This window comes from Monopterus albus, unplaced genomic scaffold (genome assembly GCF_001952655.1).
Source record: "Monopterus albus unplaced genomic scaffold, M_albus_1.0 scaffold97.1, whole genome shotgun sequence".
NCBI lineage: Eukaryota > Metazoa > Chordata > Actinopteri > Synbranchiformes > Synbranchidae > Monopterus > Monopterus albus.
In genome coordinates, this window is record NW_018127977.1 from 197,563 (window position 1) to 222,043 (window position 24,481).

The following is a 24,481-nucleotide window of genomic DNA, read 5'->3' on the forward strand; positions in this document are numbered from 1 at the left end:
ACTGTATGTGATCGTGTGGGGGAAGATGCAGCAACTGCCGGTTGGATTTATCATCTGTTAATGCATCGTTTCTGTAAGGTTAGAGAAAATTGTTGTAAGGCTGGAGAAGTTACTATGTCTGCATTATGCCAGTGTAAACATGGGGTTTCACAATTACCTACTTTTTTTAGTGTTGCACATCTCTTTTCATCGGTACATATACCATTGTTTACTTATCTATGGAGGAGAAATTCACATTAATTAATGCTGTTGTGGTTCGTTGTGCTGTCCTCTTGCGACACAACATTGGCAACAGGAGTTGTGCGTGTTCAGGAACTATCCTCTCATTCTGGCTCTTTGATTCTGAAAGAATTACAATCTATTTGGAGTTATGAGGGGTGCTAAGCTAATCTAGAGGTACCCAAGATTAAATATTAATTGGCTGGAAATGAGCAAAATGAGCATGTAGTAACAATATAATACAATATCATACTGCTCTTTTTTCAAACTGTAGGCTTTAACAAAAAAGGCAGTGCAGTGCGTTTTGCACCCTGTCAAATGCATGCTGTCTAGAAGCAAAAACAACAAAAGCACTAATTCCAGGCAATGGCGCATATACCTGTATCCAAAATGTTCATGCAGTTTTTGTGACCACCAGCCCTGGTGCATATTGGACACAGCATGGAAGAGAGGCAGAATACATTATTAGTAGGAGGAATGTATTATGAGCAGGCAGAGTTGGGGTGAGCCTTAGTAGTGGCCAATTAAACCAGCTCTTCTCATCCCCTTTCAAAACACCATATTTTTGTAGGATTATTGTACACATCTTTGTAAATTTCATCCATCTATCTATACTGCTTATTCCTGAATGGCGCCGCAGGGGGGCTGGAGCCAATCCCAGCTGACATTGGGCGAGAGGCTGGGTACATCCTGGAGAGGTCGCCAGTCTGTCACAGGGCTGAAATGTAGACAAACAACCACTCACACTCACTCCTGCAGGTAATTTAGAGTTACCAGTCAACCTAAGTGTAACGGGGGTAATTTTTCCATAAAAACAGAGGACTTTTTTGTTTTTTTCAGGGCGCTCCCGTCCGCAGCACTTCCGGGGCAGAGGGGAGTGAGAGGAAGAGAGGAGTGACGTCAAGTGGGGCAAGAGAGAGGTTGGTTTTGCCTGCAGCAGTGTTGGTAGAAGGGAAGACGGTGAGATACAGCCCATTTTGAGTCTCCGTGAGTTTTTTTTTGTGGATACTAGTATTGTCATGCGAGGCTGGAACGAAGTTTACTACAGACATTCAGCTAGTTGTGGAAAAGAAGAACTGTGACGAGAAGAGAGACTGGCTGAGATTACGTGTAAAGGACCTGCAGCCGTGAGTTGCCCTCGACACTGTCGGTTTGCCTGACTGTGTGTAATGGCACGGGATTACTGTTTCCCACAGTTATTGTGAATTGCAGTCTGGGATGAGAGGCATTAATTTTTTTTTTTGCTCTTTTAGTCACTGAGTTGCACCTCGTAGGGTGCGTGTGCATATACGAACTGGATGTGAGATTTGCCCAGCGTATTTTTGGATCAGATTCCCTCCTGACTGAGATTAGTTGTGGTTTTTTTTTTTTGAGACGGAGTCACCACATGCGGTGAAAGAGCTGCACCATTTTGTTTTTGGGATTTTTGAGCCTTCCAGAGCTGTGCTCATGTTTTGTTATTACCCTCCCATATGGACGACATCTCCTTACCGCTCAGACCCAGAAAGTCACCGCAAGTCATCGCAAGTCATCACAAGTCATCTCATCTGCTCATCGTCGCAACGGATTGGTACCACACACACACATAGGATCCTTACTGATAGAAACTGAACTGAACTGTAAGTTTGCGCTGAGTAAGGGGACAGGATTTTTTTGAGACCTATGTCATAAGTTGATTAAGAAGAGTTGTTCCAACAAATTGGATTAAGGGAAGTTTGTTTTTTTTCAGTTCCCTATGAGGTTTAGAGTTTGGAGTTACTGAGTACGGTATGAAGTGATTTCTGTGTTGAGAGATGAATATTTGTTCATTTGTAATTTGCCTCATTTTTACCACAGGTCGTTTTGAGAGCATCTGGGTTCCTAGAGCAGAGAAAATAATAAATCGAGAATTGTTTGCAGTTCATTTAGTTTACCTTTATTTGTAGGATACCTTGGAGTAGGGGCGTCTCACTTTCAGCATAAGGATTAGTAGGGTGGGAAGGTGGTGGTCGATTCCATCCCACACCAATACACTTCAGGAAGCCACCGTGTTAGTAGATCTGAAGCCTATCCCTTCTGGTTCTGTTTTTATATGGTGTAAGCTAAAACATACACATAGTGCATACTGAGACCGAAAGTACCAGGGTGCGGATTAAGATCCTTACACTCCTGAGTCTTCCAAGGTAACACAGTGGTTCCCCCCTACAAGGCAGGACTGCGTCCTGTTCCATAAACTACAGGTCTTTGGACTGTGAGAGGAAGCCGGAGTATCCGGAGAGAACCCACGTGGGCACAGGGAGACCATGCAGACTCCCCACAGAAAGGCCCCTGGTCTTCTTGCTGTGAGGCGACAGCTAACCACCGTGCCCCTACACTGCCCAAACATATTTCATAATTCTGATAATTTCACAATAAATGATTCACTGTGGATTCTGGCAGATCAGTTGTGGGTTTAAGGTTTATTTTAAGTTGGTATGGCTGTAAAAAGACATGGGTACCTGTTTTCATACTTCCTAGCCTAGACTGGTGTTAAGAAAATTGATATGTACATACATGTGTATGAGCAAGTTTTAACACAAATACAATTTTGGGTCAAAACAAGCACCAAAGTTGCACTGCACAGCCTTATCAGAATAAACACAGCCTCAGCTACGCCTCTCCTCCAACAGCGCACACATTCATGGCAGGTAAATATCAAACACACAAATGCACAAAAAACCCCCCACTGATATGGGACATAGGAAAATTGCATAAAGACTGCGTTTGAAGATACACTGGAGAAAATAAAGCCCTGTGTGTTTTAGGGGTGTTTAAGTGCAAGTCAATTACAGCAGGCAGACAGACAGTGGGACTAATCGAGTGTAAAATCACCATAACCACAGTGTGCCTAGTTGTCAACCATAACTAATCTGGTAGTCTGCTAATAATAGCAACCTCCAGATGCTCTACTCTACAATAGCATTTGCATTACATTAACACTATTTACACTGGCCGAAGTGACTCAAGGAGGCCGAGTTTGGTACCTTAGAATTATGCTGCTGCTGCTGCTGCTGCTGCTATTTGTGTGTGCGGCCTTGTTTATACTGTATATACTTGTAGGGACAGAACACTGGGAACACTCTGATTTGTGGGTACCGGAGGCTGGGCCCCACGACTAATTCATCTAATATTACAAAAATGACGAGGTGCAAGGCTAGAGCAAGTGTTGGCTTTGGTTAAGGTTAGGGTTAGTCTCCTGAAAATGAACGCAAGTCTATGTAGGGACCCTGTAAGTGGCAACCGCAAGGACGTGTGTGTGTGTGTGTGTGTGTGTGTGTGTGTGTGTGTGTGTGTAACAAACAAAAGCTAAGCTATACACATGTTATGGATCCTTAGTAAAAAAAAAACGTAACAAATGTGTGGATAGTTAATGTTGTCAAACAACAGACATGATTAGCTTTCTCCATACATTTACATACACACACACACACTAGTCCACAAGCAAGTGCTGCCATTACACTATGTGGGATGAAAAGATCATTTTATTTTACATTTCATTATGTAATTGCTCTTCTCTCCACACCTAAAATCATGGAAACACCCACACAAGCCAAAAGTGCTTCTGAACTGTGTCCCATAAATGGCCATCATATAAAATGTCCTGCCAAGAGAACAGTAATTTTAGAGCGTAATATGATGTTTAACTGACAATATGAAATATTGATTAGATGACTTACAGTATTTGTTTCTTCTAACTATACAGTACTTCTGCATTTTTATTTCTACTATTGTAGAGTAATGAATACAAAGTATTAAATGCACTGAGATATTTATGTGACTGATTTCATGTCATTTATTTAATGTACAAAGATTACTGTATAATATGCAGCTACCATCTGCTGCTCCTCACCAAATTTACTAGAGACCTTTGATTTCTCCAAAAAGGTCAGGGGTTTCTTGAGGTCCAGCAGAAATACTGGAAACCTGCTATGGTAATGTTGTTACTTCTCTGGTGAATTAGAATGGCAGAACAGGTGTACTGGATTGCATATGTTGTTGTTGGTGTTTTTTTTTGTTTTTTTTTACAGTTGGTAACACATTTTCCTATAGTGAGTGAACTTTTTCAAAACTGACACTTCTCTATACTGGCATGCAGCTCAGTACAACAATATCACAGTCAATCATCAAAATTCTTGATACATATCTCAGGATCAACTCTGGTTCTAGAACACTGACATTTGGCTTCCAGCAGTAACACTTTGTCACTCATTACACAATGAGCTAAAACAACACAAACAACAAGTAGTATTATAATAGTACCTTTGAAGCACCTTTTATTTATTTAGCATAAGATTCCATCACAACAACTAGACAGCACTGCAGTCCTCTGCCAAAGACGACTTTATTTCCCCATAATACCGTTACACATAAAACCAATATTCCCATGATACTTTGACCCTCACAGTATGATTGATGACCATGAAAACCTACTACTGGCATCTGGACTGACACTGATATCATTATTATTTTGGAAGTTATTGGTCCAGTGAGTGGACCAGGGGCAAAGCAATGAAGACATCACATTTCTGCAAGTTTGTGTTCTGCTTGTTCAACAGCTGTTTGATAAACTGCTCACACAGTCTCTGTTTCTGGCTGATTGTTGTACTATGGAGCTCTCCCTCTGCTCAGTGTGTTAAAAAATGTGATGCACGATACCGCTTACAGTATTTCCTTTGTGATCCAGTGCCAAGTAAAATCAAGGCTGGTATCACAGATACTAGTACTTTGCGCAAAAACCAAGGGAAAAGAGATGGATACTGATAGAGAAGAGGAGATATAAGGCCACTCTATAAGGGCTGGTCGCTTTTATTAAAAACTAATGTGCCATCCTACTCAAATACTGTGAAGGGATGTTTCTGATACCGACTTGTTGGTAGTGGGACAACATGCATTTTACACAGATACAGAGGCCCTTTACATGCCATCATTTTTGATGGTTACATCCCTCAACTGGACAACTGCCTATGACATCCACTCTGATTCTCAGTGGCTCACGCATTTACATAATCCAAACATCACTAGTGGAGATGCAAAGTAGGATGATCAGTGTCAAACTGTGAAGATGTGGTGACAGTTAAAGGAAGCACAGGGTGTATAGCTCCTTATGTTCTGACAGAGGAAACACAGCTATAATGTGCAGCAGGAACATTAGCGTCCTCACCGACAGACTGCTGTGCTCTATCCTAAACTGGCATTACTGACCACATCTAAGTGGTCACTTTGTCAGTTGAAAAAATGTCAAACCTTAATAAAGATAATCCCAAATGGCTCCCGGCTGGTTGATGCTGTATAGAGTAGATCTGAAGTCCGCTGTCATCTCTACTCACCACAAGGTCAACTGTTCAACCTCTCATCTGCAGGCTGACTCGTCACCATCTCAGAAGAGACCAATGACCGTTGTGCCATCTGCAAACTTCAGGAGTTTAATAGAAGGGTCCACTTGAAGTCTGTGGTTCAAAGACATGATCAGAAGCTATGTATCGTCTCTGGCAACACCCTGCCAGGTTGCTACTGCTGCCATCTTTGGCTCATGCTTGTTTTGGGGACTAGGCCCCTAGAGTTTCTCTTCAGCAGATGAAGGATCGGGTGACTGATTTAGCCTCTCAACAAATGTCAATTTGTTTGCTTTGAAATACTCATTGTTGCAATGAGCAGTGCATTTGAGACCATTGCCTTGTTGTAGAATGAACCACCATCCAGTGAGTTTTGAGGCATTCACTAGAACTTGAGCCGACAGGAGGAGCCTATACAATTCAGGGTTGATTTTGATCAACCATAAGCCATTATCCTGTAGCATCAGTGAAGCAAAATGATCCAGTTCCTGTAGTAACCATGCATGCCTGAGAACACCCCACCATCATGAGGTGGTATAGTTTGGATCTTGGCCAGTTCCTTCTCTCTTCCATACTTTGCTTTTGCTGTCACTCTGATAGAAGTTATCCTTTGTGTCATTTGTCCACATGAACTTTTTCCTGAGCTCTGACTTCTCTTCTAAGAGTTTCCCAACCAACTGTAACCTGAGGCTAACCAGGGTTTGGCTGCTTGCAGTGTAACCTCTGTATGACATCTGCCCAAAGCGGTCATTGGTAAACTGGCTCCTGAACTTTTAATCTGTCAGACATGTGTTTGGGGATATGTCTTTATTATGAATTTATTATGGAACTCTTCCTTGGTTTGCCAGTCCCTCTGTGATTACTAAGCTCACCACTGCTCCTGCATTATGATCCAAACAGCTGATTTGGGGAAATCAAAAGTTGCAGTCTCTGGCCATATTAATCCTGCTTCTCAGTCTCATAAAGGCTTCAGCTTGGCCCTCAAGTTCATAAACAGCAGCAACAGTTTCCGAAGGTGACTGATAGACTAGAGGACAGACGAGGTGCTGAGTGCTCTCTTAACCCTACACTAATACCTAACCATTAAGCAGGCAACCTGAGCAAACACCTGTGAAGAAGCCATGTGTTCCAGACATGATGATGCCTCGAAGTGGGGGAACTATGTATAAATAGTGCATCAAATCTGAGAACATGCACTTTAAACACATGTAATTTAAAAAAAGAGAGAAATTAAGGGTCTTTGTCCCAAACATTATGGAGGGCACTGTATGTCAAGGAAATTAATCAATACCTGTTATTTTTGCAAGTAATGAACAACCCAATGTACAAAATGAAACTAATTTTAGTAATGGAATATACGACTATAGATATTCACTTTAGGAAAGCTAAATATATGGAAATACAACAGTGCAACCCTGTCTTTGCATTTAATCATGTTCTCATCTGCATCAGACCTTGTCTCTTCAGTACACCTGAGAAACAATGTTATGCTGCCTCATCCATCCCTGGTAATCTCCTGCAGGTATGTTGGCATCTGATCATAAGTGTTCCCCTTCATAAGGAAAAAACTTCCTCTGTGCGCTTGAGGAATGAACAGCTAGGTGGAAGGAAAAGTGACATCTTCCTGGGATGAGCTCTAAAAAGACTAGAAGAGAACACTGCAACACTGCATCATCCTATAGAATTGCAAAACCTTCTGGATTCAGTCTCAGCTGCCCCCCTTTCCACACCTGCCACAAGTCTTCCTTAGAGGTCATCAAGGAATGAAAGTAGGAGCACTGTGTTATATGTCCCATGTAGGAGTTTAATGAATTTTAGGTTATATTTTTTGTTTGACTGCAGTTGAACTTACAGTAATGTGCATACATTGAGTAAAAAATCAGTTCATGAATTTTGAAAGATGTGGTAAATGAATGCATCTTGTTGTCATAGATTTTAAAAGTGATCCACAGTTTAGTCCACACTGACTTCTGTCATGGTGACTGTGTGAAGAGCTTTGAGAAAGTCAACTCCATACATGAGAAATGAATTCGCTTATAGTTTTAAAAAGCCCTATAGTAGCGAAGTAACAATTCTTTGTCTTAAGAAAAAAACATTAAGAATAGGTTTAATGTGCACTTTACATCCACACCATACATTAAAAAAGAGAAAAATAACCAAAGTCTTTCTGGAGATTAATAAAAATGTTTGCATGTTCTTTGAAAATATATTAGTTTTGCTCTAGTTTTATATAAAGAATTAGGACATTAGAGCAAGGGTCATTTTTGCCATATAATATTTTTAAAATATATCATAATGTCAGCACCCAAATGGGAAACTGTGGGTGTGTGTGTGTCTGTGCGCACGCATGTATGATTGACAACAACATCTGTTCAGTCCAGTGACCAGTTGTGTCGGGTGTCCTTTGACATAACAGGTGAACACACTGAGCACATGAATATGTGAGGATGTGTGCATGAAAGTGTGTGAGATTATCTGATATTACATTTGCCTTTGAGAGAGAGTCAGTCTCTAAATGGCCCCATTTAGAGACTCGCTCTCTCTAAATGGGGCCATTTAGACTCTCCTGTCACCTCTCACCCCATTTTCTCCTCCTTTCATCTCCCAGGAACACAATAAATGCCCATAACACACTTTTGTGTCTTTATTTACAGTTTTAGGTTCTGTCACTCACAATGTCGGCTGTACATCTTTAAGCACAAAGCAGAGCTGAAACTGAATAAAATCCGTATCAGTGGTTAACAAAAAACATTAGATTTAGTTTTCTGAAGAACTGTTTTCTATTAGCTTTGAAGGTATACTGTATAATTTGCATAACTAAAATCTAAACTGAACAAATGCTCAAACCACAGAAAGAGCCACTTTTTTCAATATATTTATTTTTGAAAGATCTGTAATTTTCGCTTTTCTCAATAAAACGCCTCCTCTGAGATTCGTTCAGTGCATGTTAATGTGTTTGTGAGATGTGGAGCACAGTGGGAATCGTATCTGTGTCAGGGAATAAACTGGAAGCAATAAAATGTACAACTGTACTTCGAGCACTACAGTATAGATTTTTTATATAAAATTGTATGAATATTATTGCATACAAAAGATTTATTTTTGGCAAAAGAACAAAAAAGTCTAAATGGGTGGATATAATAATATCTGTTATCAAAAGTAAGCAACATTTTTCCAGATGAGTTAAAACCCTGCTGACAATGTGTCTGCAGCACATGTCCTGATCACAGCGTAGCACAGGTCCAGTCTTAAGCCAAAAAGTTTTCCTTAGGTCACTAACTCACTAATTTCATCATTAGGGAGCCTTCATTGCAGTGTGTCATTATGAGAAAAAGACAAGAGTAAATGTATAACCACTTCAAACATAAAAAGAGCAGCTACTGGACATGAACATATGAGGGTGAAAGCAGGGAGGCGAGTGCGGGGCAGTAGACAGCAGAGGCAGCTGTATATATGGTGAAGGTATGCAGCAGCTGGTGAGTGTTTTGTCTGCAAAGATTAGCCATTGAGTCTATATGATACCATGTCTCTGTCACACACACACACACACTTGTTAGTTAAGCCTTAACCCTAAATGAGCCCTTTGACATTTTGTTGACCCATCCATCCACACTGATCTCCTATCTTGGTGGACTTGGTTCCTTTTTTAAATAAATGTATTTCCTTTTGTTGCTGCCAACAGAAAAAAAGCACAATTGCTACACCTGCTAACTGATGTGGTCACTCTGTGTAAACAAATGTGTTTTCTTTTTTGGGCATTTCTAATCTAATCTAATAATGCTTTTTGTTTGTTTGTTTGTATTTATTAAATATTGTGACATTCGTACTATTGTACAATGTGATAAATGCATTATGTCATTGTACCTCAAAACTTCAGAGTTTGAGAAATAAAGAAAGAAAAAGAAAGCCAGACAAACTTTATGAAGGACAGACCAAGTCTCCCCTTACTCTGTCTCTGGCTCCCCCATTACCTGTCTGCCACTCTGTGACATGCTGTCAGATAAAGGCTAAAATGCCCCTCCCCCCAAAAAGAGTGCTGACTGCAGTGTCCAGCAGAAGATGTATGTGTTTGATTTTCCATGCAGGAAGTGCCTCCAGGTGACGCGGCATTTACTTTTCTGCTCCACCATCAAAGCTGATGGTTTTGTTCTTACCCCATCTCCTGAAGCCCATACACCTGTTTTAATTCCACATCTGTGTCTCTCTCTCTTTCTGTGTGCGCATGAGAGAGAGAGAGAGAGAGAGAGAGAGAAGAGAGGGTAAGAGGGACTTAAGCCACAGTTATGCTCAGCTCATTGGAAATTGTGTGTGCGAATGATGATGTCGACAGAGAAACAAAACTATAAATTCTCGCACCTCATTTGCTGCAGTCTTCTCCTAAACGATAGGTGTCGCTGCTAAGAAAAACACAATCTACACAGCTGGAATAGCAATAAAAGAAGTAATCTACAGGAAATAAGTTCTGTAGCTAACTAGCCAGCAGATATCGAACCTACAGAGCTGCTGAATGAATGCTCGTGAGGTAGACAATGTGCTGTAGCTAACTAGCTTTCTACCTAGCAGGCATGCCAAACCATAGATGTCTGTAGATACTGATCTGCTCACACGGTCTTGCCCCCATCTGATCCATTACTTACTTTTCTAGTTTTGCACTAAAGACAGTGCGCACCAAGTTACAAAAATCTAGAGATGCATGATCAGCTGAAATAACACAAATGCACACCAGCAGTTGTGACATCATATTTAGCGTGTGGCACAAGGCGCATAGGTGAGTATAAACTAGGTGTTACTGTTTGTTACACACACTTTCATACATATCACACTGACATAGCATCTGTCTTTGAAGTGCAGGTGGGTCCAGTTTTGAAAGATCATGCCTTGACCTGTGTGTGTATGTGTGTGTGTGTGTGTGTGTACTAGGCTTCCAAAATAATTTAAAACTGCACCAGGGTTCATGGTTTGCTTGTTCCTAAACTCAATGGCTTCTGCACATGCATACATTCTCATTCTCTCTCTCTCTTACACACACACACACACACACACACATGCACAAACACACACACAGCCAATTTAGGAGTGTACCTTAAACAATGACCTTTAATTCACCAGACAACCACTAGCCCATTCCTTCTTTCTTCCTTTCTTCTTTGTCTGTTTCAGCTTTGTTTTGTCTGATTTCATGATAGAAAGAGGGGATACTAGATGCTGGGGAATACAGATTTACGGAGGGAGAAATTCTCTGTCTATCAAAGCGTAGATAAAACACATCAGCAAGAGCAGGATAAAAAAGAAAGACAAATGAAAGAGGGAGTGGGCAACAAATTGTCTGGTGAAAGGAGGGTCAAGGTTAAAGTTGCATTCATAAATTGTGTACATGTATGTGTGGACAGTGAAGGAACAATAGGCCTTTATACAGTTGCCAACATGATGTTTCTCTCTGCTAGAGAGAACTGTGATTTTCAAAGCATCAGAGAACTGTGTGGGGCTTTTATGTTCAACAGACAGAAACAGAAAGCTACAAACTTTTCACTGAATAGGGATTCAAGGTTCAAATTATCCAATAAACTCTGTGTCACAGCTGAAAAGCAAAGCACACCGACCTTAGGATGTTCTCTAGTGCTTTGAAAACAGGAGTGTGATTAGAACTCCAAAGGTCTAGGAAACCAGAATGCAAACAGCTTCAACAAAGAAGCTGAATTTGTGGATATTTGGATTCACAGTCTGCCTAAAGGCATGGTGCAAACTACGGGGGAGCTAAGGGGAGCGCGAGTCCTCTTAGTAAGACATGAGCTCCCCTGAATACATGATTTGCAGAGTTTTGGCAGGTCTCAGTCTAAAATATTGATAATATATTATTTGCCATATAGGTTATTTTTGGTTTTCTGTATCTTTATCATCAGAGACCATGTGTAAAATTAGACTACTGATTATTACTGAGGTATGATTCACGCACAGGGTTTATTTGGCACAAATTCATTTTAATAAATGCAATTCTTGCCATCACCATCGAAGCATTGCGCAGCAGCAAACTTCACTTTAATGCAAAGATCAGCAAAACAATCTCCCTGGATTAGGTCAGTTGCCTAAAAACAAAAAAGAAGAAGAACAAACATTCTTCCCCTTCAGTCTATATGTGAACATTTTTCAGGTAGGCTACAAATCATATGGTGTCAAAAAGAAAACAAGGCACCTGAAGTTTTGGTTTAAGTGTCACAGTCAGTCCTCTCTTTGTGGCACATGCAGGGGATTTGGTTCTTCTTCTAATGTGTGTAAAACTAAATATAAATTAGGTATTTAAGTTTAAGGAATCATATTATGGAGGTCAAACTATCAAGGGGATATTGCTTTTAAGTGGAATGGGATGATGGGGACAGTGAGGTGCCTTGGCTGGCTGAGGTTTGTACTCTGTGTGTGTTGTCTAGTTCCATTTGCTATTGGTTGGTCTTTGGTGCCATGGTGAACAACTCTGGTAAAGGCTTGTTCTGAATGCAGTTTTAACAAACCTTCAAAGTAATACTTTAAAATGCAGCTTCTTCCATGGTGCTACTCCCAATTAGTGACTGAATCATACAATAATAATCCAAAAACAGCCACGACGTATGTGAGGGTGAAAGAGTTTTCCCTTACAAAACCATGGCCCTAATTTAGGTATTCAATCAGATAATTAGTTACATTCAATGTTAGGTGACATCTAGTGGTCGTAGTAATAAGGACAGACACAAGGAAAAAGTCAGGTGACATAATCCAAGGGTGGATGAACACTGACCATTTCCTGTTTGGAACCAATATTAATCACTGTTTGTTTTAGCCATGACCACTCCATAACCTTAACTGTTTGTTTTTCTTCTAATCATGATGATGAAGATCATCTAACCATAATGAAGTAGCTTTAACCCAAACCATTATCTTTCTTAAAGGTTACCAAGTTGCATGTGCCAAAATCTAACCTAACCTTCTGCTGTAACCGCTCACAGTGCCACAACATTTGAGGTGTCGGTATATTTAACTTTTTCACACAGTCAAATTCCAATCAATGCCCCTACTTTTAAATCTTTTATAGTACAGACAATGAAGTGGCAGTTCTGTTTCAGCTTTAATACTGGTTTACTTTGAGTGCCACTTCACATGATATTCATAATGCATCACACCGTGGCTCACACAATTAGTGAGGGCTTAGAGGCTGCACATGAAATGAGAAGAGTGTTTGAATAGCAAACTCCACAGCAATGATCATTTTGATTCTTACAGATTATCACTTGAGCCAAAGTTGTTATTAGTCTCCTCATTATACTTCTCTACAGTAATGTTTTTAACAAAGTTGAAATTATTGTATTGAACCTTAAAGGGAAAATGAACCAGTGTGCACTTTTTATATCTTCTAAATTCTAAATAGAATAACAAAATTATGTTAGCCAGAATGAAAAACACTGATTGGCATTAACCTTATCACTTATCTCAAAAATCGAACAGCAAAAGAAACAGTGGTTTGACAAGGGATTTCATGGATACATAGCATGTATTTGATGAGGATTTTTTTTATAAAGTACAGTTTTGTTGGATAGGCTGTGTATGTTCTGAAAATATACTGTGGTCTGTAGTAAAGACTCTTGATTTCACATCTGCTGTGAAATCTTGCTAACTCATAATTTGTTTGTGATTAAACGTACAATAAACTTTCATCTTTCTCTAGTTAGGCTAAGGCTAAGAAAAACAGCACAGATGGGTGAAAAGTAGGATAATGTCAGTTTACCTTGTTTCCAGAGGCACATTGCTACCCAGCACCCAGCTGTCTTGCAGCGGGACGCTCTCGGGGGGCGTGGTCTGCAGCTCGGCTGGTGATTGGCCGGCCACGGGGGCCGAGATTCCAGTAGGAGGGGTTAGCTGCCTCGTTGAATTCAGGGATTGGCCAGCGTGGAGCGTGGAACCCAGGGATTGGTTGAGAGCTGTTATTGAGGGCTGCTGACGGTGAGGGGGGGGTACAGGAGGCAGGGTGGGGCCGTGATGATTGGATGGTTGTTCTGCAAACAGAAGAGAAGCACAGTTGGAGGGATGTATGTCCTTGTAGTGGCGTTGTTACAATTTGACTTCAGAGAGTGACAGAAGCTAGCTGACTGTCCAACACCGACTCTGTTTTTACTTTTCATAGAGTATTAACAATAGACTGGCTGAGGAAAATGTTAAACAGGAAAAAGCAAGGGCCCAGTCAAAGTATCTATCAACATAAAGTTGGAGAGTAAAAAATTGGATTGGATTTTAACAAACTATCTAAAAATATATATTTCATTTTTTCCAAAGAATATGCACTATGTACTTAAAAGAAAAATGGTTTAATTTTTAAAGGATGCAAATCCAACAAGCACAGATTTGTCACTTGTCAGCTGTATATGTATTCAAGGCTGCCTCTCATGTTGTCAGATTTGCAGTTTTAAAAAATGGTTTGTCAAGATTGTATTTTGGATGTTTAGATGCAGGGCTGATGTTGGTAACACAAGGAGAGTGAGCTCTGCACAAAGGGACCTGCGGACACTTCTCTCTCTCCCCACTGCTACCAAGTCCCCTCAAATCACGATCAGACTTTTAGAAAATCCATCATACTGCACTTCAAGATCACCTTTAATCATCATCCAATCAGTGTCTCATCTGTAGAAAAAGATAATTGCTGGCACCTCAAACACCCACACACCCACACAAAGAGAGAGAGAGAGAGACAGAGATCCGTAACAGACTATCACAAACTTATACTGTTCGTCTTCATCAATATGAATTCCTACTGGTGATACAGTACAGTAACTGGCAGAACTGACTGTGGTGCTTGTAGCAGCTCAACCTGTTGAGCAAACAGCAGTCAGTCCTCAGGCTGGGTAGATTTAAAATGCTAAGGAAGAGCAACTGCAAAACTTTACTCTTTACACAGGTAATGACAGGGAACTTCAAAACCATGCAAAGTTAAAAAGTGTTCATATACATACTGTACATGTGTATGTCAGTGTGTGTTTGTGTGTCCCTGAAGCCATTTATGATTTAAAATGCAAAATTATTACAGTATGTTTTCTTTAAATGGTTGTGAACAAGAATGAAAAACACTGTTGTTTTTCTCCAAATCCCAGTTAAATGTGCATTAACAACGGCAACGTCTCTCATTTCCACTCTGTTGCCTTCCAGCTGAAGCTGAAGGCAGCATATCCAGGACAAACCTCCACCAGTCAGGTGTTCCGTGTCACGTATTTCTGCTCCCAACTGTATTTAACATGCATCTCTTGTTACACTCAGTGCCAGATGGAATTTAAATCAAATGTAATGTAAATCAAGTGATTGCTCAATCTGCTGATAAACACTCTTTGAATCTTAACATCCTTGAATCTCCAGCCAAGTTCAGATGTTTTGTTTATTTCTTTGGTTTATGAGTGAGAATTAACCCTAAAGCTCCATTCATCTCATCCAGGCTAAATACCGATCAATGGCTGGCCATCACAAAACCCAACTTTGTTAAAAAATGAAATAAAATAAAACAGTTTGAAATGGACCTGGCATCAACTTTTGCTTTCTGTTTTTTTCTCTGTGCTTTTCAGCTTTTCTTGTTCTTAGTGTGCTCTGAAGGAAATAAATGGTAATGCTGGTATTTGATTTGCATAAAAGCATCAAGTTTCTGTTTTCCAGCCCTGCTGTTATTCATTCTCCACTGCCCTCACTGGGGGAAATAGAAAGCAAAGACAGAAGAGGGGATATGTGCAGAAGGAGGGATGGGCCTTTTGGATGTGGAGAAAGTGGCCGTTCCACTGCACCCAACCCACCCACTACTTCTCTCTCTCCATATGCTGTGTTGCCGGCTTAGTAATTGTTCCACTTATGCAGACCTTCAAGGTTAAATGCTGAATGCAACACACACACACACACACACACACACCTCTGTATTGCTATCTTTGTGAGGACACTCAGTGACATAATGCATTCCCTAGCCCCTTATCCAGAGCCAGTCCTGACCCCCCCGGATCCCTAAGCAAAATTTTGTGATAGAGCCCTCCTGACCTGTGAGCCATGTAAACCATTTGCCATTGCCAAACAGTCAGTCGTCCCTCCTAAAAAAATGTTTGTTCCATCTGTCTAAGAATAGGAAGACCTATACAAAACAGAATGAGGTGTATACAAACAATACTGATTGATTTGAATATTTTGTATATAATCCTAAGATTATCAGTGAACCTTAAGATGGTCTGTTTTACTACTGGCTCAGGCTGGATGTGGATCATCTGAGTCTGACCCACAGCTTCTCTACTAAACACAGCACCTGTAAATCATAGATAACAATAGGTTTCTACTATCATTAATTTTATCAGCTGCATCAGGCCCATTCACCCTGGCTCCCCCAGATTTCCCTTTATACATTTTCAAAAGTGTATTCATATTGCCTGTGTGCCTAAATTCAACATTTAATCAATAGTCAATGTCAGTCCATTGCTTTGCCTCTTGCATTAGTCCAGAGTTGTAAATAAACCATGACTGAGAGACCAGGTCATCACTGTTTTGTGTTAAAATATTGTGCACCTATGAGGAGCGCCATCACCCCCATATAATTGGCTGTGTTTAAATGTCTCCATAAGCACTTTTTATATAAGGCCTTTAATTCTTAATGTAGTCTGATATTTATTGTCATTGACTCTTATTCTAGTTGATTGTTTACTTTGTTTTAAATGCTTTTAATTTGCTCTTTTTGTTCATTATGTGAAGCACTTTGGTCATCCAGATGTTGCTGTAAAGTGCTACATAAATACATTTTGATTTGATTTAGTTTGATATATCGTCTGGACTGGTCCTCACAAGTTGCTGCAGCACAGCAAGAGTTTCATTTCATGTATACACATACAGTATGCACACGTTCATGCGTGACATGATTATCTTTTCCAAGCTGCAGCAGCCCATTGGCATTTATAGTAAACATAATAAATAGCTGTATTTCACTCTCGCTTTTGTCAGAAACAAAGTCAGGAACAAAGACCACCACGATATGCACTACCCTGCATTAGCAAGACAGACAAACAGGGTGCACTGCAAGGTAGCACACCAATTTAATGTTACTGGTATTTGCAGACATCAAGGCGACAGTGGTGCAATGGGTAGAGCAGTTGTCTCCCAACCAGAAGGTTGAAGGTTTCAATCTTGGTGCCTGCAGTCCACGTGTCGAAGTGTCCTTGGGCAAGACACTGAACCCCCGTTGCCCCCGATGGTTAAAGCCATCGGTCGAGGTGGCGCCGCAGATGGCTGCCATCGGTTCTGTACCAGAAACAAATTCCTTGTGTGTAACATACTTGGCCAAATAAAGGTGATTATCATTATCCAAATCTGGAGAGGCGAGAACACGTTCATCTGATTGCCATTCCTGCAAATTTGTTAACAGTAACACAAGGGGAAAGTAGGGCCTTGCATAATTTGGGGTGGGAGGGTTTCACCTTTACAATTCTATATATGTATTTATTTAGTTACTTGTTTATTTATGTATTATTTATATAGTAATGCTATAGTAGGCTACCTCTGTACTGTTGTGTGCTGTTCACCTGACCTGTCCCTTCTGCACTAGCTCTCCCACAGCAGCAGCGTGTTGGCTGTTGCTCTCGCCTCTGCTACATCTCTCTCTTCCTGACCCTGTCTTGCTGCTTCAGCAGCACTGATTGAACCTATTAAATATTCAAAACGAATCAACTGGATCACTAATCACACTGATCGGACTGATCGGCTTTCCCACGTGTGTCGTTCGATATTCCCCGGTACTGAGAGGGCAAACATTCAGCATCAGTTTATGAACTAGCATTAACTTTATCCACTTGCAGAGCAGTCCATATACATCCATGCTATATATAGTGTGTTGACCTCGGCAACAGCATTCTAATGTTAGCTTAGCTAGCTTAGCTTAGTTATCTTGTTAATAACATAAATAGAAGAGTGAGGAGGAGGACCGTCTGTCCAAATGAATAACCTTTGGATATGAATGGCAGTATTTATTAGTAAGAGTTTTATAAAGCTGTTGGCAGCAGCTTTTACTGAGGAATAAGAAGCATATTGCAAATGACTGAGCATGATGTTGTTTCACTAGGCCCACAGTGACTGTGATCTGTGTTGGTGAAATCATCACTAAAGCAAGAAGCAGGGAGCAGCATGCATGTAAGGAAGAAAAACCTCATCAAAAACAATAAAAACAGCCAGTGTCCTGTGTGTTTCCATCTTGTAATGTAATTGATATGTGAAGAGTCACAACCAGCTGGGCCATCTACTGTGCTCCACCAAGTGGTCTCCAGCTGGGATGGTGTCTCTCAAACAGCTGCCCCAGGCAGCTCTCCAGAAAAATACAGGAGTCATCAGTTCAGCTTAGACAATGACAGAGACAAGTGATGTTTTAGGTGCCACCAAACACCACTTATACTTTGCTGCACTATGTTAATACAATGACACATTTTCTGATTGGTAAACATGTCTGTCTTTCAATGATGTTAACCTTCATGCAATGTTTTAGTAACACGATTGGACACTGTGCTTGCACAGATAAGTTGGCTTCTCAGTAAAACAAGATGCTGTTTGTCAAGAACAGATTAGAAGCTTCCCTATGATGCTCTCCACCTACTGAATGTACAATATGTCTATATGCCAATTGCTCTCTCTGTTCCTGGACATATAAGTGCTTGAAGTATAAAGTCATAGACAATTTTAAGTTTTAATGGACCTTTGTCAATGTAGTCAGATTAATTATGACAAGCAGCAACAAAGGTAAAAACTGTACAGTAAATAAGTAATAAAGTGAAAAACAGAATTAAATAAGAAGGTTTATACAGTAACATGTTCCTGAGACCCGAGTTTGAATCAGGGTTGCGTCAGGAAGGGCATCCGGCGTAAAACACGTGCCAAATGTCAACATGTGAGTCGTCAGTGTGACGATTCGCTGTGGCGACCCCTGGAAGGGAAAAGCCGAAAGTGACTTTCTTTCTTCTATACAGTAACATGTTCAATTTAGCCATATTTTCATGGTTCAAAAAAGAAATCATGTTAGAAAAAAGCTAATAGTAAAAATAAAATTCATTAATCAAGATTAAAAAAAAGATAGTCCAGTTGACACTCAGGTCAGGATTTGTGTTAAACTACACTGTTGATGGAGCACCAAACAAAAAGAGAACAATAGAGGGTAGAGAAAAAATGGGAAATGGTACACAAAGTCCATTAAAAGTTTCAGAAGTAACAACAATGTTCAACAGAGTTTACATCAGGTGGACAAAGAACAAGGACTGAAAGAAAGGGCAAAGGCAGAATGAAAGACAAAGGGAAAGACAAGGAGGGCAAGAGTAAGAGATTTAAGAGGGAAAAAAAGAAAAGTGAGCAGAGAATAGATCCTGGAAAAAATAAAAGATTCATCGACACAGTGAAAAAGGTCAGAAGAAGAGTTAAGACTCGTGGTTCCTGAAGCGTGAAAACTCATTCCACCTCTGGGCTCCCAGCAAGGAGAGTGTGAGGCAGGACTGTTTCCCCAGCCACAGGCTGTGTTTGTGTGGCATGCAGGTGCAGAGTTTCCCTCTGCTCAGTGACCCACACCAGGGAGAGGATAGAAAAAAACAGGAAAAAGGGAGACAGAAAGGGTGATGAGGTGCTCAGAGGTATTCTGAAGGTGGGATAGCTCTATTGGGACAAGCTTAGTATTACATGGCAACAAAGATCATGAATACTAACCTTGCCTCTGTTATTTCATTCAAGTGCCAAATTACTGAGAGCAGACTGTGCACACTGCTGTTCCAGTGTGAGAGGCTGACAAAAAGCATGGAGACGCAAATGCCTGTAATCACACCATTTCTACAAGCAGGTCATAATTAGACTATGACAACTCAAAGTGACAGAAAGTCAAGGTAAATCAAGAAAGGTTAAAAACAGCAAACTGCACACTGTTTGCACATGGTTCACAGAGCTCAAAATAATTCACACTTGTTCCGCACCCAACCCCTCCACTAACTGTCTCACCAGGCCAGGTATGTACGGTCCTGAGGAAGATCAACCCCTGCAAAGCATGGGGATAATCACCTTTATTTGGCCAAGTATGTTACACACAAGGAATTTGTTTCTGGTACAGAACTGAGGTGGCCATCTGCAACGCCAACTCAACCAATGGCTCTAACCATCGGGGGCAACACAATATAATGCAGAGAGAATATATGCTACATGGGAGCCATGAAGTGCAAACATTCAGCAGTGAGTGTGCAATTATGCATGTGCAAACTGAGAATGTAAACAGTACAGGTTGTCAGTACGTGATAATCAACTCCTGTCAGCTGTTTGAGTCTGATGGCAGAGGGAAAGAAAGAGTTTTTCAGTCTAGAGGTCCTGCATTTCACACTTCTGAACCTCCGGCCAGAAGGTAGGGAGGTGAAAAGTCCGTGCTGGTGGTGGGTGGGGTCTTTGAGGATGGAGGCAGATTTCCTACGCACCCTGTAGTAATAAATGTTCTGCAGAGAGGGCAGTGGAGTACTGATGATTTTCTCCACAGTCTTTATCACTCTCTGCAGGTGCTTGTGGTCCATAGCAGTAGTGCTGCCATACTAGACAGTGATGCAGCTGGTCAAGATGCTCTTGACAATGCCGCTGTCGAAGTTGCAAAGGATCCTAAGTACAGGAAGTACAGCCGCCGTTGGGCCTGCTTGACCAGTTGTGTGTTGTCGTGTTTCCAGGTGAGGTCCTCACTGATGTGGATGCCCAGGTATTTGAAGCTGCTCACCATCTCCACCTCAAGCCCCTAAATGAACAGAGGCTGATGAGATCTCCTCTCCATTCCTAATGTCCACTATCATCTCCTTCGTCTTGTCCATGTTGAGGCTGAGATTATTGTTCTTGCATCATGACAACAGACTGGCCACCTCCCTCCTATAGGCTGCTTCGTTCACACGAGTAATGCCACCTATCACTGCGGTGTTGTCCATGAACTTTAGAATAATGTTTTCTTTGTGGGAGGTGACACATTTATTACCACAGGGTGCGTAGGAAATCTGCCTCCATCCTCAAAGACCCCACCCACCACCAGCACGGACTTTTCACCTCCCTACCTTCTGGCTGGAGGTTCAGAAGTGTGAAATGCAGGACATCTAGACTGAAAAACTCTTTCTTTCCCTCTGCCATCAGACTCAAACAGCTGAGGAGTTTATTACCAGGAAATATGTGTTGTACTGTTTACATTCTCTGTTTGCACATGCATAATTGCACATTGACTGTTGACTGCTGCACATGCTGCTCCCATGCAGCATACATTCTCTGCTATATTCTTATATATTTTTATTATATTGCTGCATTTGCTGCTTAAAGTGCCTTTGATTTTGTGTTATTTATTTATCTACTTTATATTTCATTTTTATTTTGTGGCATTCATGTGGACGGCAAAGAAAGAATTTCATTGTACAGGGAAACACATTTCCTAACTGTGCATATGACAAATAAACAGTTTGAACTTTGAACTTGAATTTCACATTTAATTCCAGCCATATTTATATAAAATACATACAGTGGAAAAAATAGTGTTCCTCAGGACCAGTGTGCACATAAAGGAACAATGCTATGCTAAAAGTTCAATCAAATGCCAGAGGTAAATAATTTAAAAGAGACATAAAATAGGCATAATACATAATATGGTGTACTGCCAAGTCACCAATGTGCTCAATAAAAACAGTCTAGTAAAACAAGCTAAAAGTACAGGCAGCAGCTCCATTCTGTTGACCACTCTCTACAGTAGGCCTAAACAGAAGAGGACAACTACTGGCTCAACATGAGCTGTTATGGATTCTCTCTAACTGACTCTTCTTTCTCATGAGATCCAATGCAGTATAGCAGCAAAACATAACATTCATTTGGCTTCAGAACTGCTGGCTGTATCAAATATTACTTCCTCTAAATTTAAACAACTAAAGCTACTGTTTGTTGACAATGTTCTCTGTTTTGTACATGGGTGTGATCTTTTACCCTTTGGCTCCTGTACAGTATATCAAAGTCACACTTTGCAGACTGTAAAAAGGTGCCAGAATATACAGTAGTTCTAAATAAACAAATTTCAATAAGAAACAAGTTATTGCTTTTCTAGCACTGTTAGATTTTTTAAATTGCAAATATTTAATCCCAGCTTTGCATTGTACTTTACTTGTTGACTTCTATTTTTTCCTTTCATTTTTAAAAGGTTACTGACAGACTAAGTAGAGGTGTAACAGTACAGTCAGCTCATGATTTAGTTCCACAGATGACACATGGTTTATGGTTTGATACACTAACAATATACTGTATCTAACAAAGAAGGAAGAAAACAGTGCTATTTAGTCTTAGGCATGTAAATTAAGAAAAAATATTTTAGGTTTTTGTTTCTTACAGGTCTTTCTTACTATGTAGATTAGTGTAAAAGGCAAAATATCAGAATCCCTAAATAAATGCAGCTTGAATGCCGACAATGTATAAACAATGTCCTCAAAAAGATGAGGACTAGGCTAAATGGATTACCTCTGGCTGAAAAACAGTTACCCAAAAACAGTTACACTTGTGGCAAGGCCACAAACCTTGTCTGACTGTTGTCACAGAAACTCATATTTGCTGTGTAGGACAGTGACTTTTTTTTTAAAGAAAAACAACATGTCAACATTTTCAGGCAGAAGTTGAAACCTTTGGCAGTTCACAATATCGCCTGCGGTTGAAAAAAGCATGCTCGCCTGGGATTAAGGTAGCAATGCAATGTAGTCGAGAACAACGCCACCTTTAACTATGACCTCAATAATGAACATATAATTAAATTTATACATTTATCACAATGGTCACAATGTTATGCCTGATCGGTGTAGTCTTCGTTCTGTACTTTTTCTCCATTCTTTGCCGTCATGCTGGAAAACCAAAGTGCTACCATACAGCTAATTTATAGTCTAACTGGGAATCCTCTAGTGGTAACATCAATGACATTTACATCTTTTGGGAGTCGAAATTTAATTGACTTTATATTGTGACCAGTTTCCCAGTTCTATGATGCCTATCGTCACATTGTTGGATCACAAAATATCATGCCACGGTGCATTGTTGCACCCCTAATTTACAGTATTTCAAACTGACCAGACTGTGTGGAATTCTCTCGCTGATGGTTTGCTTCAGGTTAGTAAGAATTCTGCTGTCAGATTTCTAATGAAAAAGGAGGATGTATATCACAATAGTTCAAGCTAAACTGCTATGTACTGTAATGTCTATCATACAGAATATGTTTGAGTTCTTAATGGGATTCTCTGGTAGCCTACAGCGCTCCACAGGCCCTCAGGCCCTCTGCTGCTGCTGTTCGCATATTTTCACTACATCTCAGAGGGAAATACTGTACTTTTTCTCCACTAGATTTATTACAGGTAACTTTAGTTACTAGTTACTCTGCAGATTTATATTGTTGGTATTAAATAAAAATCAACTAGTTAAAATGAGTCCCAGCATTATCAACTGAAACATTAAAGAAAAACATTAATGCATCAATAATTATAATCCAGAAATACATATTATTCTGAGATGGGCCATTCTGTACTTTTATTTTTGGTACTTTAATGTGCATTTTGATGCTAATACTCTTCTACTTTTACTTAAATAAGGTTTTGAGAGCAGGACTTTTACTTTTTACGGTGTGGTGTTACAATTGATCTGAGTACGTCCTCCGCCACTGGGTTTGCGGTGTGATAGCCTGTAATCTTATTGTAATTTCAGGCTCTTCTGCAAACTGATTTCTACCTCTAAATGCTGCTGGCAGAGGCACCACTATTCCAACAGTGCATCTGTCCCTGCACAGTTTATGTTTCATGCTGTTGTTGTGCTTTATGAGTGTTTCATGTTGGAAGCACCAAACAGCCCTTTTTCAGGCCGAGCATAAGTACTTACATTTGGGTACTTGCCAACACTAAGGACTTAAAAATAATGCTTATGTTTCTACTATAAAATTACATTTACTGTAAAAGTACAGTGACTTTAGATACAGTCTTTATTTTTGTAAAATTTACTTTCCAATTGTGATTAAATGAAATATAACAGTAGGCTGAGCAAATTAGATGAAAACCTTTTGTGATAACCCAGCACTGCCACCATTTCTATTGAATATAACAATGCTGCTGAGACTGAGTGTCTGTAGCCTACTACACAACATACTACACTACACTTATCTTAAAATATCAGAATCAGATCAGAATCAGCTTTATTGGCCAGGTGTGTTGAATACATGAGAAATTAGACTCTGGTACAGCGGCTCTTAGCGTGTCTGTTCAGTGTTCTTCTGTAAGGCAATGAGTAGACAAGTAAACAAGTCTGACAGAACAAGAAAAGAAGAAGAATGTCAAACAAGAAAAAGGAAAGTGTATTAGAAAAAAACAAGTACTTATAAATATAGAAATACTGTATATACACAGTTTTCCAGATAGATGTATACAAGGGTATATTTCCAAGGTATTGCACTGAGGGTTGTCGTTCAGTTACACAGTCATGGGTTAAGTGTTCATCAGAGTGACGGCCCAGAGGAAGAAACTGTCCATGTCTAGATATTTTGGTGTACAGTGACCTGTAGCGCCATCCAGAGGGGAGGGGTTCAAACAGTTTGTGTCCAGGGTGTAAGGGGTCTGCAAAAATCTTCTCTGGTCTCCTACTGACACGTGAGGTGTACAGGTCCTTCATGGAGGGCAGGCTGGCAGTCATGACTCTTTCTGCAGTCCTGACTGTCCACTGGAGTCTGTTCTTGTCTTGTTTGGTTGCTGAGCCAAACCAGACAGTGATGGAAGTGCAGAGAACAGACTTGATGGTGGACTACTTCCCCTGCAGGGTTCTACGATGTCCTTCAGATGGGCCAAGACCAGTCTCTCAAAGGACTTCATAACTACAGGTGGCTTCACAGCTTTACGTTTCTGCCTATA

General features: G+C 40.4%; 1 protein-coding gene across 14 annotated transcripts in view; it reads right to left on the reverse strand.

The window, feature by feature from the left end:
- LOC109965182 (teneurin-3) overlaps positions 1-24,481 on the reverse strand; it is a 620,836-nt gene that overhangs the window by 160,613 nt on the left and 435,742 nt on the right. For all 14 annotated transcript variants that reach the window (XM_020608995.1, XM_020608997.1, XM_020609006.1 and 11 more), the window contains one exon: positions 13,321-13,588. In XM_020608995.1, coding sequence (XP_020464651.1) covers positions 13,321-13,588 — 268 coding nt within the window. The remainder of the gene's footprint in view (positions 1-13,320; positions 13,589-24,481) is intronic.